Source organism: Citrus sinensis, chromosome 9 (assembly GCF_022201045.2).
Source record: "Citrus sinensis cultivar Valencia sweet orange chromosome 9, DVS_A1.0, whole genome shotgun sequence".
Classification (NCBI taxonomy): domain Eukaryota; kingdom Viridiplantae; phylum Streptophyta; class Magnoliopsida; order Sapindales; family Rutaceae; genus Citrus; species Citrus sinensis.
In genome coordinates this window covers 18,375,787-18,392,621 of record NC_068564.1, presented here as the reverse complement: position 1 = coordinate 18,392,621, position 16,835 = coordinate 18,375,787, and the positions used below count along the sequence as shown (strand labels likewise).

Genomic DNA, 16,835 nt, shown 5'->3' with positions numbered 1-16,835 from the left:
AAGCCCATGACACATGTTGAGACTTCACCTTCAACCCAAGCTTGAAAGAAAATTAGCTACTTATAATTGAACTAGGGGCAAAATGAAAATTTATTAAAATACGTAGAAAATACAAGATGGAGAAGGAATTACATAAAATGGAGCCCAAAAATGGATTCAGAGCTATCAAATTAGGGGGAGGCCCTCTTTTTATAGATACATTGAGTAAATCATGACCATCAGATTAAAAATAGTTTGGACGTTCAGGATTGCGCCACATCATCAGTCAACAGTATGCGGTTTGACCACGCGGTTTGAACAGTAACCTAGTTTGACTTGGCTTGAACAGTAACGCGGTTTGGTTGAAAATTATCTTGTGTATATGCATGTACCGTACGCGTAATTTTTGGTCCACTAACATGCTGCCACGTCACCAATCAACAGTGCATAAGAATTTTAGTCCAACAGGATCGTGACACCTCATCAGTCAATGCCACATCATCGATCAATGCCATGTCATTGATCCATCTATGTGAACAATGTCGTGAACAGTAACGCAGACAATACCGTACATGTGAATAATACCGTACATGTGAACAGTGCCATTTTTCCTTTTATACTCCTCCTAAGGTTTTCGACCGTCCTGAGTTCAAAAGTGATGTCCGTTTTGCCGTCTCCTGTTCATTGTGAATGACTATGATGCCCCTAAAATACATAAAATACTTAATTATAATACAACACACATAATTAAATGATAAAAAGCTTAAATACATAAAAGTAAGGGTGTTAGTAAAACTTGAAGTGTAAAATGACAATTTTCTCCTTTATAAATATTCATTTTCTAACACTCAACAGTAAGTCAACTCAAATGATTTGCCACCAAATTCTCATAACCTCTCTTATCTAGAATCTCTAAGTTAAATTCTTGCACTAGAAGTATCCATCGAATAAAGCGCGGTTTAACATCCTTTTTGGTGAGCAAGTACCTAATAGCTACATGGTCAAAGTAAACAATTACTTTAGATCCAATCAAATAAGAACAAAATTTCTCTAAGGCAAAGATAACTGCTAAAAGTTCTTTCTTTGTGTTGGAGTAGTTGAGTTGTGCATCATTCAATGTGCGGGAGGCATAATAGATGACATGAGGAAGCTTGCCCACACGCTGGCCTAACACGGGTCCAACAGCATAGTCACTAGCATCACACATGATCTTAGTTCAGTGGTTGAATCACAATGGCTGATGTCAAAACCTCTTTTAACTTCTCAAATGCTCTTTGGCACTCATCATTGAAGTCAAAAGTTGCATCATTTTGAAGTAAGTTGCAGAGGGGTAATGCTATCTTGGAGAAGTCCTTGATAAACCTACGATAGAAACTTGCATGACCAAGAAAAGAACGAACCTCTCTTACGCTAGTAAGAGGTGTTAAGGAGCGAATAAGATCTATCTTAGATTTATCAACTTCAATTCCCCTTTCAGAAATAACATGGCCTAGTACAATACCTTGATTAACTATAAAATGACATTTTTCCCAATTAAGCACAAGGTTAGTATCAATGCATCATTTAAACACAAGAGTAAAGTTATCTAAATATCTGTCGAAAGAATCACCATAAACCGTAAAATCATCCATAAATACCTCAATGATGTTTTCTACATAATCAGAAAAAATACTCATCATACGCCTTTGGAAAGTGGCAGGAGCGTTACAAAGACCAAACAACATGTGTCGGTAAGCAAATGTGCCAAAGGGGCATGTGAAGGTCGTTTTCTCTTGGTCTTCCGAAGCAATAATGATCTGATTATAACCTGAGTAACCACTAAGAAAACAATAATGAGAGTGACCACTTAACCTTTTAAGCATTTGATCAATGAATGGCAAAGGAAAATGATCCTTGCGAGTGGTTGCATTCAGTTTACGATAGTCAATGCAAACTCTCCATTCAGTTTGAACTCTTATTGGCACAAGCTTGTTTTTTTCATTCTTGACCACTGTGATGCCTGATTTTTTTTGGAACTACCTGAACAGGGATTCACCCATTTACTATAAAAAATGGGATAGATAATCCCCACATTACGGAGTTTCAGTATCTCATTTTTTACGACTTCCATCATTGGTGGATTAAGGCGGCGTCGTGCATCTCTTGTTGGTTTAGACTCTTCCTCTAGCAAAATGCGATGCATACACATGGAAGGACTAATTCCCTTAATATCGGCAATGGTCCAGCCAATCGCCGTCTTGTGATCCCGAAGCACTCTAATTAACTTTTCTTGTTGAACTGAAGTGAGGGTTTTAGCAATTGTGACTGGGAGTGTTTCATTCTTACCCAAATAAATATATTGCAGGTGCTCTGGGAGTGGCTTAAGTTCTAAGGTAGGTGCTTGCAAAACTGAAGGTAAAAGTTTCTTGTTTAATAACGGCAATTCAAGGTAAGAAATATTATACTCATTGGTGCGTAATGGGACTGCTTCATCTAAAATCGCCACAGCTTCATCTACCTCATTATCCAACTTTATCAAATTTGCATGTTCTTTAGAATCATCTTTCATAAGATTTTTGCTTATGGCAATTTCAAAGTTGTCATTACCGGATAATTCAAAGAAATCTTGCACCAAAGTATTAATATCATCTATGGCAAAGACATAATATACATCACTGGGATACCTCATTGCCTCAAAGATATTGAAGCGGATCACTTCACCACTGAATTCCATTGTGAGGTTTCTATCGTGAACATCAATCTTGGTGCGGGTTGTCTTAAGGAATGGTCGCCCCAACAAAATATGAGTGGGATTGGCCGACGACTCATCCTCCATTTAAAGGATATAAAAATCAGTTGGAAAGACCAATTCATTGACCTGCACAAGAACATCTTCCACAACCCCCTTGGGGGTAAGCATTAGATCTATCAGCCAATTGAATAATCATACCAGTTTCTTCCATTAGACCTAAATTTAAGGAATTATAAATCAAATATGGCATAACATTAATTGAGGCCCCTAAATCTAGTATACATCTTTCGAATCTAGCATTGCCAATAGTATAAGGGATAGTAAAAGTACCTGGATTCTTGCACTTAGGAGGAAGTTTTCTTTGAAGTACAACATAAATATTCTCTCTTACACTTACTTTTTCGTTACCGCTCAACTTTCGCTTGTTGCTGCATAATTCCTTCAAAAACTTTGCATAATGGGGCATTTGTTTAATAGCATTAAGTAGAGGAATATTTACCTCTACTTTACGAAAGGTCTCAAGGATCTCCTTTTCTTGCTCCTCTTTCTTGGATTGTTTAAACCTACTAGAAAATGGTGGAGGAATGGAAAGAGCTTTAATTTGAGGTGAGGGGTACTTACCTGGCTAGATGGGTCGACTGGCAATGCAAAGTGGGAATCGTCTTTCCTTGTTAAAGGAAGAGCCTCAGAGAAGGGATTGGTCACAGAGTGCGATGATGTTGTGGACACTTTTGATGGCTTAGCTAATAATGGTTCCAACTGCTTTCCGCTTCTAAGAGACATAGCACTAACATTCTCTTTTGGATTAATTTCTGGTTGAGAAGGTAACTTTCTTGAAGTTCTAGCCTCTATCATACTCACAGATGTGGCCAGTCGGCCAATCTGATTCTCTAAATGTTGGAGTTAGGTCTGGGTAGTCTGTTGGAACTGCATAGAGTTAGTACCGAGAGCTTTTACAAGATATTCCAAAGACGTACCTTAATTTTGAGGAGGTGGAGGTGGTTGAACTTGGTAAGGCTATTGCACTAGTTGTTGGGGGTAGCCCGGTGGTCGAGATGGTGCCACATTAGGAATGCTTGTTGTTGGTTCCCATACCTAAAATTACGGTGATCCTTCCACCCTTCATTATAAAAATTAGAGTAGGGATCATACCTTTGTCTTGGTTGGCTTAGGAACCCCTCAACTGCATTGGCCTGCTCATGTGAACCCTCTTGGAGAGCAGGGCACATATCAATCGCATGCCCAACAATGGAACAAACGCACACGGTCTCACTTGTTGTCCTAGGACTAATTGTTGCACCAAAGAAGTAAGATTTGAATCTTGTTGATCGAGGGAAATAGTACTTACCTCATTGACTCGCTTAGGTGGCAACAGTAGATCGTTCCTGGTGCTGAACTGTTGGGAATTAGCAGCCATGTTAGCAATGAGATTTCAGGCTGCTTCTGGTGTCTTATCCACGAGTGCTCCTCTACTAGGGCATCAATTATACTCATATCCATAGGTAGTAGACCCTCATAAAAGTATTGAATAAGGAGCTGATCACTTATTTGATGGTGTGGGCAACTAGCACATAGCTTTTCGAATCGCTCCCAATAGTCGTAGAGCGACTCTCCATTATACTGTCGGATTCCACAAATTTCTTTTCGAATACTGCTAGCTTTTGATGTTGGGAAATATTTCTTAAAGCCAAAAGGCTTTATTTCTCTTTTCTCATGTGCTGGCTTGATTAAGATGGCAATCTCTTTTTTCCAATTTTACTTTCATGTGATGGCTTAGCTTGTTAATTGGCCTGACTTCCTTTTTCCATGCACGTGTCACCCACTTTGCCAATTTCCTTTTTCTTCAATTTGTTTTCCATAATGCAAGTTGTTTCCACTTAATTTGTAACTGTTTGTGTAAGTCCCTTTCCTAACACATATATTCTTCAAATATTCCTCAGAAATAAGAATAAGCAAAGGTGGTGTGAAACTTCTACGCAATTGTCAATAATACTCATAAAAGTGAATTTGTAAATTGAATAATTCCATAATCATCAGTAAAGAATAATGATAATATGCCCTAACAAGAAATTGTGCTATTAACAACAATACATAAAAATTGTTATCTACAAACTCGCACAAGATGCAAGTTTTTTCCACTTAATTTATAATTGTTTGTGTAAGTCCCTTTCTCAACACATATATTCTTCAAATATTTCTCAGAAATAAGAATAAGTAAAGGTGGTGTAAAACTTCTATGCAATTGTCAAAAATGCTCATAAAGGTAAATTTGTAAATTGAATAATACAATAATCATCAGTAAAGAATAATGATAATATGCCCTAACAAGAAATTGTGCTATTAACAATAGTAGATAAAAATTGTTATCTACAAACTCGCACAAGATGCAAGGTGTTGATAGTTACAATATAAAATTACTGAAAATGTTAAAATAGAAATTGTTAAAATTTCTTTTTTTTTCTGAAATTGTTACAATTTAATTGATATTTACAAGTGACTCTACTTACTGTATTGCCTAAGCTAGATCCAATAATTTTCAAACAACTTTCTTTTACTGATCATCCGAATTCGAATTTAAAAAGAAGTAAGGTTTCATTTAATGATTGTAATAAACTAAGATCAAAATAAAGAAAATCTTATGGTAAGTTATTTAAGAAAAACTAATTGTATCCAAGGTTTTTGTTGGATCGAGGCATTTCCAACTCATGTTAGTCTTCTTCGGCATTAGCATGCTGCAATATTCCCCACATATCAAACACACGATCCCAACAAATCTACCATTTCACCCCTTATTTAATTTCTCCAACTTCAACATGCTTAAGTAAGGAGTTTTGAAGAAAATGTCGCCGCATTTCTTTGAAAACCAATTAGAGAATGGATATTAAATCATTTAACTTCATTTTTTGTTATCCTATTGCTGCGCCCCATAAGGCCAACAATTCTTAGGATGACTTTTGATGCTAATCAAATATGATTTTAACAAAGTTGAAACTCTTTTAACATGACTACTTAGTTTAGTCTACACGTCAAATAAGTTCAAAATTAATTCAACCATTTAATATTTTTTAACCTTCAAATTACATGCACCATTTTCATTAATGGTTGGTTCCTTTCTCACGGATGTTCGAAGTTCTCCATAATTATTTATAACAACGTTGTCATATCACATCGAAGCAAAACAAAAACACCTTATTTAATGAAAGTCGAATAAATCGAAAGCACAACACATTTGTCAGATGAGGTTGTAATAAAAATTTTCAGGGAAAATAGAAAAAAGATTTTAAAGGGACATTCATTCAAAGATTCATAAAATTAAAAAGTAAAATTACAAATCTATTTACTTTTTAAACTCATTTCAAGCTCCTCAAATAACACAATTTTATTATAACTAGGATAACAAGTACAACTTAGAAACTTGTCTCACGGATCATTACCGCTCCTTTAGTTAAACTTTTTCAATATAGTGAAAAAGCTTAATTTTTTAAAGTCTTTTTCTCATTAACTCATGCAATTTAGAACCCGATTCTCCTTACCACTGGACCTGGACCTGGACCAGGCTTCTGGAATAGCTTAATTACTAAAACAATAAACTCTCTTGACTCGGCGCCCCCGCAGAGAGTGAGGATTCCCTTGCAGTACTGGATTTGATCCAGGCTTACCTGGATTTGGCCCATTAGCGGTAGCAGGAGCCGTTTGAATACTGTTTTACTGATTTTGTTGAGATTGAGAGGACTCTTGGTAGGATTTATACATATTTTCCGTCCTCTCCGACTTTTGTTCAAAAGACCTAATTGTATGAAGAGTTTTAACCCAATCGCTGTGATTGGCTGTGATTTCTTTCTTCGCATAAGGAATTGTTATCTTGGGCTCGTCACTGGACTGGCTATTGTGGCTCCCTTTGTGCGCGTGCTTTGATTCTGATTGTTGTAGTCGGCGTATGATTTGGTCAGGCTTTTGTTTAGTAGAATGGCCTTTCTGATGGCCTGTACTCATGATTTGTTCTCAGCAAAATATTTGCTCAATGTAAATGACTAGAAAGCTAGACTACTAGAAAAATAGCTTTTACTGATACTTGTCTTGTGACACTTTCTAAAAAGTATCAGTAATTACATATATTTGGGCCATTTTTCGTGTTTAACAAACAAGTGTCACAAATTACTGATTCTATGGTGTTTGTATATTAAACATCAAAGATCGTCGACATTAAGGTATCAGAAACAACAAAAAAAAAACTTATTTTTGTTTTAGTTGCGACTCGAACCTAGGACCTCAAAACTAAAGTGCTTTATGTTCAACCAACAAACCACCAGGCCAAATTCATAAATTAGTTTGTGTTGAACATGTTGAAATTATCAAATTAAATTAATATAGAAAACAACAATATAAAAGCAAAAGCAAAAAACCCTAAATCAACATAAACATAAAATTCCCTAACTCCTAAATCCATGGCCAGCCGCCTCATCTCTCTGGCGATATCCTTCTTCTTCTTCATACCTCTAAAACTTCGAGCCCTAAAATTCAAGGGTCCATGCCATAAGAAATCCTAACACCACTGCCAAATTCTAAGACGCATGCCATACGAAACCCTAACGATCTACATTATGCAAAACATCCACCATGCTGCTATGCCACAAGCTCACAAGACCCGCTTTAGATCTCCACATTTTGCTCACCCTACTCGAGTGCACACCGCCCCTCTCGCTTTGACTTCTCGGGATTTCTTGTTAGCTGAAGTTTTGTTTTCTTCCGCTAATTCGATCTTTGAAAGTTCTCGGAGCTCCAAGTAACTCAGTAAGCTCGGTTTTCTTCTATTCTCTCGGATACTTGCTTACACATTCCTTTTTTTTGTGTTAAATTTTGTTGTTTCGTTGTGTTATATGGATCGATGAGAGTCACAGACTTTGAACTGAAAAATGAAAATTAGTTTTTTTTTTTCTGTGCTACAAAAATGGGCGGAGACTGCAAGCAAGAGGGAAGGAAGTGACTCGAGTCGCGACGAGTCCTGTGACTTGCGAGAGGTGACGTGTAACTATGAGAAATTGAAATATTTGATTATCGAATAAATAACATTGACATCCCTATATTTTTAGTTTTAGTAAATAATGAAACATTAGTTTCAGTTTATTTCAAATAGGTTCCTCATCCTTTGCTAGTGACCAAGTTGTGCAACCCTAACATCCACAACATCTCTTTTGGCTTCAATCATGACCAGAGCATCAGAGCTTGAGTCTATCCTTTTATGTTCATCTCCATCTTGTTCTTCATCCATTTTTGCATCTTCTACATGAATGGCTTCTGGTTCTTTGGTTTGATTTTCTTATGTGCTGCCTTTTGGTTCTCTCTCTTCGCCGACTTGTTCAGCCACTTTCGTAGTTTCAATTCTGGAGCTCTGAAGGGGGTCAGTCAATGAAGCTGTAGCTGAGTCCATCAATGCTGATTCCTCAATTTTATTTCCCCTGATTCTTGTGGTTGTTGCTCTCCTTCGAGGTTAATCTTTGCTTTCTGTGGAGTTTCTGTGGTTCCTTGCTGCTTAAAAAATTTTGACGCAAACTCATCGCCAGTTTGAACTGGTGTGTATAGGCGCTCAATGAGATCTGCTTCAGTTGTTGCACAAGAGCTTTTCTCTAACTCACTAGTTTCTTGAATGATTTTGCTGTCTGTTGCAAACCCCCTGATGCTTTCTTTTTGTGACATCGCCATACTCGATTCCTGATAAAAATTAAAAGTAAAGCTACTTAAATTGTGAAAAATAAAAGAAAAACTGAAATGCCTAATTAATATCTGCAAGCAAAATGGCTTTCATAATTTAGCTGCATTCTTGTCCTACTAAGTTATGTTTCCGTGTCAAATATTTAAAATCGTTTGATTGTGTAAAATAAAGTAGTTTTTTTTTTAACTTTATAAGGGGATTGTGTAAAACATGCATGATATAAGATAATTTTTCAGCTTATTGAATAATTATTTCTTAGTCTTAACTTCCTTTCCCTATTTTTTGTTCCTTTTTCTTCTCAAGAAAACATACACATTATCATAGATTCCTCTGCCATGTGAAAACTAAGACAGCTCAACACGAGGTTAAAGCGTTAACTTGTGATTTTTATTTATGCATATAGTGATTTTTTGGTAAAAAGGTATTAAGATTAATGATATAAGGCCTTTGTTTGTAAAGTCTTGGTTTGTGAATTCAAAGGGGGTGGAACTATATGAATTAAAGATTGCCTTAGAAAGATAGAGAATATGCAAAGCTTAAAGAGGTACATCTCTTAATTTCCTTGAACTCTATATTTATTGTGAATATTCTGGATTAGTAGCTCCATCAATACAATGGCTGAAATGTTTTATTATTCTAGTAGAGTAATTTGGAATGAGTTGACACTAATTGCATTATGCAGAAAGTGTGTAATTATCAAGAGTTAAATGCTTTACTCTCACACTTAGGCTTGGTGGCTAAAAGACATAATTGCAAGCTTTTTTTTTGAAAAAAACATACTATGTTGTATTAGATATTAAATTTTATTATGAATTTTTTATAGCTGGAAAATCATTGTTTTTTATATAATGAGAAATAAACACACTTTCTTGAAACTAGATGTTATACTGAAAACTTGAATGCTATAATTTGCTCTCTCACTCTCTCTTATTCATATATATATAAGAGAATGAATTCATCATCACCTTTTTTTTTAATTTATATCTATAGTTAAGTATATTCTACCTTATTTCTAATCAAATGAGCTACAACATTCTTGTTCTCTAATTTTCCTTTAAGATAATTGAGTTAATATGTTCATAGCTTATGAATTTTTTTGTTTTCGAGCAAAATATGTTTATTTCTATAACTTTTGTCTCTGTATTGCTTGTTAATTTATTTTGCAACTGTTGGAATTTGGCAACCAATTTCTTTTCCTTTTTCTTTTATTTGTTTGCAGATATGATTAATATGTTTAAAGTGTTTCTTCTTCAACTTATATCCCTAACCTATCAAATTCATCGAATGAAGAAGCTGTCTGTGAATGAAGAAGTTGTCTGTGATAATGCATGATTGCAGTACTTATGTTTATGGAGTAAAAAATAATAATCATTCTAAATTTAGCTTTTAGATTTGGTAAATTTAGCCCTTAAATTCAGCTATGAGTAGAAGGAATTTGAGGATAATAGCAGTTAAGATTATTCAATTGTAAGAATAAGATGTCTTGTAGTCAGACGTCTTTGTGTATTGAAGTATTTGGATTGTGTAATATATATTGATAATATTTAAATGTTATGAAAGGTTTTGATATATAAATTGATTTTTGTTCTTATTTCTCACAACCTTTTAATTCTGTCAACAAATCAATGGGCAATATGTCATTTTATATAATTATTTTTTTAAATAATACATAAAGTAGTGATACTATAGTAACAATAATCACAAATACTAATATAGTATTGTAATATTTTGATATCATGGTGTTATGATTTTAGTGATACTATAGTAATAGTAATCACTGACACCACTTACAAGTGTCACTATTTTTTTGACTGCCAGATTACTGATACAATTAGTAAGTGTCACTAAAAGTAATTACTGACACTATTCTAATGTCAGTAAAAACCATTTTTCTAGTAGTGCTAATTGACGTTTGCTTTATATGCTACAGAAACTCTCAAAGACTAAATGGAGAAGAAAACATATTTACGATGAAACCTCTCAGGAATCACAGTGAAGGTGGTGGTGCAACTTCTTCTCTATTTGAGACTTTTTTCTAATATTATTGTTGCAGAAGAGGACCGGAATTATTGATTACTACTTTGTTTGACAAAAAAAATTAACAAAAGAAATTTTGCTACTTAATTTTGTAAAATTCCAATTCCGACGGACAATTATTAAAGAGAAATCAAATCAAAAGTCAGTTTATGCAGATTGATCCTACCTCCTCTTTCTTTTCGATGCAATTCAATGTTGACTAATGATACAAGAGGAGCTCATAGTAAAATGTTTGAATGCTATCGTTCTTCAGTTGCTTTCATTCCCTCTTTCTTTTTTGATGAAAGTAACGTGTGAAGCAATGGTACAAGAAAACCTGCCTCATCATATTCAAAAGTTTCTGAGTTGATGATATTTTGTACATGGCTGAAATAATTAAAAAAAATAAAAAGATTATAAAAAGAAAATGTGGGTTGACCAATAGATTTCACGGTAGTTATGGGTTTATCAGACTTGATCATATTCTGTACATGGCTAATAAAAAAAAAATTGCATTGAACGTGGAATTTTCGCCAACTCGTTTTTATTGTTGAACCAACGAACTTTAACTAAAAAGAAAATTTGGAAACGGCTTGGTTTGCAGCTGCATGGGGGCTGCCATGATAGAGAAATCAAGTGATTATTTCCTTCCTGGAAATTTCTTCGAAATGGTCTAAGTAATAAGAACCTCGACGGATCCAATGAGTGACCACAGGGCATGGAGTATTCATGGACTAAAATTTCTTCCTAAATTCAATTACTTGTTTAGCATATGTAATTAATTTTAATATTAATTGTATTCATTAAAGTCTCTCGTAATTTATTTCATAAAAGCTCAAATTAAACTCTACCCTATTAAAAGTAAAAAAAAAGAAACTAATTTTTTTAATAATTAAAAGTATTCGCGGCTCATCAAGTTAATTTTTTTCTCTTCAGAATTCTTATTTTAATTTGAAAAACAATTTGACTCATTTAACTTCTTTTCCAATTTGACTCAACGTCCTGCATCTAGAATCCTTAAAGCCTAAAAGAAACCAACGATATTTCATGCTTAGAAATCTTCAACGGTGAAGATTACAAAATACAAATCCTCTTCCAATTCAGTTCTAATATAGGTTTTCTTAATTCTTAATCTTTTATTCATAATTATCATTGGAGATGATTATTTCTGTTATGTCAAGCAATTATTTAATTAATAATTTTTTGTCTATTTATATAGTAAAAATTAAAAAAGTATCATTATTCTTCATCATCAGTTGGTTTTGTCTGATTTGTGTATATGTAAGACTATTATTATCGGGGAGGGTTCAACCAATTTAGGGGCCTTAGACGAATTGTTTCAATTAGGCCTTTTAAAAAAATTATAGCTAAAACTTCATTTACTTAAAATCAATTTTTCTAACTTTATGGGATGCAAAATTGTTAATCAAATTTTTATATTCTAATTTCACTAATATATTTTTCTCAATAGATAATATAGCTAATAAATTTTATCTTTCTTGCGTCATTGTTGATCTTAAATAAGTTTTATCAATTTTAATTTTGAAAAACTTCTTTCTGCAGAAGCAATGACTGTTACTGGTATTGTTAATAATATTCTATAAGCACTTTATGCATTTGGAAAAGAATCATTTTTTTTTCAAATAGTGGATAAAATCTATTAATGGATAATACTAAGTTAACAAATATTTGGGTTTTATGGAGTTTTAATGAACTAATGTTAAATAGAGATTTTATAGGAACAAGTAGGATAAAAATTGTTAATTCTAATGTTAAAAAGAGATTTTGTAGGGATTTGATGATTTATAGAAAAGATTATTATAAAATAATAATAAAATATATAAATTTGTTGTGGATGTCAGCTGTATTTTAACTTGTGTACTGACTATTGTTGCAGATGTCAGTTGTATTTTACAACTATGTGTTGACTTAAATACTAGATTTTAGGAGATTCAGTCCCTAATTTTCAGGGATACTGATTTGCAATATCCTGGTTGTTTGAACAATTTTTTCCTTGGGTCTAATGTATATAAATATGTATTCTTCTCTATTGTATATTATACAAATTGAGATTAAAAACAAAAGAAATCTGATTTTTCACATGGTATCAAAGAAGCTCTTTTGATCTGAGCCTTTGATTTTTTTCTCTTCTTCTTCCATTCTAAAGTCTCAAGCCTTCTAATGGAGAAGACAACAAGCCATGCACAAGAATATGAGATTTCCCCCAGTTTGTAACAAGGCAGGACATCTCTTCGATCTCCTTAGGTACCGAAAACCCCTCTTTGTAAAAAACTCTGCGCAAGTTAAATGGCAGAAATGTTTTGCAATGGTCTTAATCTGTCACCCTATTTCTTTGTGGCAAAGGCCAATTAGGGTATATTACAGGGAAACCAAAGCCCCTGATGTCTTGGATTCTGGTTATCTGCAGTGGGATACTGAAAATTCAATAATGCAAATGTGGTTGATCAACTCGATGGACATGGATATTAGTAGGACTTATCTCTTCCTACCATCTGCAAAGGAGCTTTGGGAAGCCGTGATAGAAACCTACTATGACCATGGGAATGCAGCTCAACGTTTTGAAATCAAGTCACAATTACGTGACCAGAAGCAAAGGAGTATTTCGGTGACTCAATTTTTCAATTCTCTAAACAGCATATCGCAAGAACTTGACCTCTACTATTAATTCCAGAGGCATTGCTCCGAGCATGCCATCAAATATAAGAGGATGTTAGATAAAGAACGCCTCTTTGATTTCCTTTATGGACTCAACAAAGAACTTGACGAAGTTCGTGGCAGAATATTGGGAAAGAATCCTCTACCCTCCATTTGAGAAGCTTTTGCTGAGGTGACGCGTGAAGAAAGTCGAAAGAGAGTCATGATGGGACTGGTGAAGAAACCGAGATAGATAGATCAACGCTGGTGCCCAAGATGATAGATCAATCATCCGACCAGAAAGGACAAAAACATGGAGAATGTCTTTACTGGGACTATTGCCACAAGAAAGGACCCAAGACTCATGCTGGAAGTTTCATGGAAAGCCAATCGATTGGAAACCAAAACGCCAGCAGGAAGGAAAGGGAATGGTAACAGAGAAAACTAATAAGTTTTTCCTCACAAGGATCAATTTAAGATGCAACAATAGCTCCTCGTACAAAATCAGCAAGCAAAAGGAAATGACATGATCTCTTTTACCTATAATGTAGCCCATACAGGTAACCCATTAGCCCTTAACATCCAATCCCTCGAAAAGAGTTCTTAGATTGTTGATTCAGAGGCCTCAGATCATATGACAGGGTCTTATCAATTTTTCTCTAGTTACATTCCATGTCTAGGTAATTATAAAGTGAGGACTGTTGATGGATCATTATCCACTATTGTTGTAAAAAGGAAAAGTAAAACTATTAGATTGTCTGACTCTTTTTTCAGTTTCACATGCCCTAAATCTTAAGTGTAATCTTCTTTTAGTTAGTAAACTTACTAAGGCCACAAACTGTGTAGCTAAATTATGTGGTTCTAAATGTTTATTTCATGATCCAATCTTAGGAAAGATGATTGGGAATGTGAAGGAATATGAGGGGCTATACTATCTTGAGAGTAAATGGGTCGTGAAAGGGCACGCTTAGGTCTCTCAATGTGAATTTGTTTCCTCTAAAATAATGTTGTGGCACTATAGGTTAGGCCACCCTAGCTTTCCATATCTAAAACCCTTGTTTCTTTTCTTATTTAAAAATAAAGATTCGAGTTTATTACATTGTGATTTTTGTCAACTAGCTAAACAAACATGTGTTCTATTTCTTGCCCATATTTATAAACCATCCCAACCATTCTCTTTGCTTTATAGTGACATGTGGGGCCCCTCAAGGGTTAACAACTGATAACTCTAGGAAATAAGAGTTATTACATAAATTCTAGACCTGAATCAAGATCATTTAGAGAACAAATAAGGTGTTTTTATTACATTTTGCTTAAATATTCATTTTAGTTGAGTATTAATAAGTTTTGCTTAAATCATAGTAATTTGTGCTAAAAACAAATGCATAATTGTAGGTTCTTGGAAAGTCTTAATTTATGAGGGGATGTTGAGACATTCGATGAGCAAGAAGAGGAAAGAAGACGGCCATAAAAGAAGAAAAGCACAATCGGGAGCAGTGCAGTGCTATTGTGGATGTTAGAGCAACCAGTGTTGTAGCAATCGGGGAGAAATGCGGGAGAGAACTTAGGCGCGGGTTAGCCATAAAATCGCGTTCTGCATGTTTCTTAATTTAAACACATGGACGCTCATGGGTTTTGGTTTAACCTAATTTGTAATATAAAAAGGAGGCGTGCACCACATAGAAAGGCGACAAGGAATTATCATCAAAATAATTACAAAGGCAAGAAAAAGGATAAGAAGATTAAGATTGAAGAGTGCTGTTCGGCATCATTGAAGAACCGTGCAGGATCATTAGTCTTTCACCATGCTTAACTTATATTATCTTTCTTCCTTTAGTTGTTTAGATGTATTCCGTGATCAGTACATTTATGTTTACTTTTCTCATTCAGATTATGAACTAAATTTACTTGTAGTTGAGTGACAAATAATCCAATGGGTTCTTGACTGTTCTTATATGTTGTTGTGGTATTGCTGTAGCATTATACTCTAGTAGTTTTTATGAATATAACTGTTATTTTGGTTGACCACCCATATAATAGTTTCAGTTAAGATAAAGCAGCAAAAGGGCATGTCTTAGCGGATATTATTAGAATATTATTTATTCTTAAGTCGAGTTTCCTGGATTAGGTTATCTTAAATCCCATAAGGACAATACTTGACATTAAGAGTTGTGACACTCTAGACATAGATGTTCACCTTGTAGGGTAGAGAGATTAAAGGTTATAATGTTGTACCATAAATATATGAGCAACTGGTCATTTTTAGTAGATTTAAAGGTATGAGACTTCCAACATGCGATAGCTGAGGATGTAGATTTATTCTGCCCAGTGCTGCAGCACTTATTGTAACAACTGGTGTTAATTTGGCAAATAACAGTCACCCCATTAGGAGAGTTTGATCATTCAACTACTATATTCTCAATTGAATCTTAGACACATTTAACTTAGTTTATTTCATTAAAGTATTATCTTACTTAGTTCTTCTTTCAATTATTAATTATGATAGAAATTATTTGACAATTGCTTGTTTTGGTTGCACGTTGAGTTGCGTTATTGTGAGTGCTATAACATTTTGAGTAACATCAATCCCTGTGGAGACGATCTTGAATACTTATCACTTTATTACTTGTTGTGTATACTTGCACATTAGCATTGATAATAATTGCTTATAAAATTAACCAACAAGTTTTTGGCGCCGTTGCCGGGGATTGATTGTTTATTTTTGAAGTGTGAATTAAATCTTGATAGCGCAAAATTTGATTTGATTTATTATATTTATTGGCAAATCTATACATGCATGCGTAAAGACAGATCTGTGGTATTCTAATTCAATCCTGAGATTGAAAGGACTGTCAGGAGATTGCGAAGAGAGCAAAGGAATTCAGAAATTACTTCAAGCATGAATAATTTACAAGATGCAGGAAATTTAAATCCTCACGGGCCCTTACAACCAGTCAACATTCAAGAAGAGCAGAATGAACATGATAACGGGAGACAGCCAGGCAATAACAATATCATTTACATGGCTGATGACAGAGACAGGGTTATAAGAAATTATGCTGTGCTAACTCCTCAAGTTGTACATCCTGGCATCATCAGACCTGAAGTAGATGCTGTAAATTTTGAGTTAAAACCAGTGATATTTCAAATGTTGCAAATAGTTGGGCAATTCAATGGATTGCCAAATAAAGATCCTCATCTCCATCTGAAATTGTTCTTAGAGGTAAGTGATGCTTTCAAGATTGTTGACGGAACACAAGATGCATTAAGGCTGAGGCTCTTTTCTTATTCCTTAAGAGATCGAGCAAAAGCATGGTTAAATTCATTACCACCTGATTCCATCACTACATGGAATAGATTGGCTGATAAATTCCTAATGAAATATTTCCCACCGACAAAAAATGCAAAGTTGCGGAATGAGATTACTTCTTTCCATCAACTTGAAGATAAAAGTTTGTACGAGACTTGGGAAAGATTCAAGGAATTGCTCAGCAGGTGTCCTCATCATGGTATTTCTTATTGCATTCAATTGGAAACTTTCTATAATGGGTTGAATCCAAGTATAAGGTTAATAGTGGATGCTTCAGTAAATAAAGCTCTGTTATCCAAATCTTACGCTGAAGCTTATGAAATTCTGGAAAGAATTGCCAATAATAATTACCAGTGGCCTTCAGCCAGGCAACCAGAAGCAAGAGGATCAGTAGGGGTACACAACATTGATGCAATTACAGCCTTATCAGCACA

General features: G+C 34.5%; 1 protein-coding gene, 1 long non-coding RNA gene and 1 other non-coding gene across 3 annotated transcripts; 1 reads left to right on the top strand and 2 right to left on the bottom strand.

The window, feature by feature from the left end:
• Nucleotides 1-1,190: 1,190 nt before the first annotated feature.
• Nucleotides 1,191-2,794, bottom strand: LOC107174696 (uncharacterized). The gene is made up of 3 exons (XM_052434044.1): nt 1,999-2,794; nt 1,589-1,786; nt 1,191-1,489 (listed from the first exon to the last, which is right to left on the bottom strand). Exons 1-3 carry the CDS (start codon nt 2,792-2,794, stop codon nt 1,191-1,193), a joined length of 1,293 nt encoding a protein of 430 aa, XP_052290004.1.
• Nucleotides 2,795-7,037: 4,243 nt separating this feature from the next.
• On the top strand, nt 7,038-8,533 carry LOC127899684 (uncharacterized). Its single transcript, XR_008051611.1, has 3 exons — nt 7,038-7,501; nt 7,669-7,728; nt 7,831-8,533. It is a non-coding gene; the product is annotated as an uncharacterized LOC127899684 (long non-coding RNA).
• Nucleotides 8,534-16,497: 7,964 nt separating this feature from the next.
• LOC112496327 (small nucleolar RNA R71) lies at nt 16,498-16,604 on the bottom strand. Its single transcript, XR_003062865.2, has one exon. It is a non-coding gene; the product is annotated as a small nucleolar RNA R71 (small nucleolar RNA).
• Between the last annotated feature and the right edge of the window lie 231 nt (nt 16,605-16,835).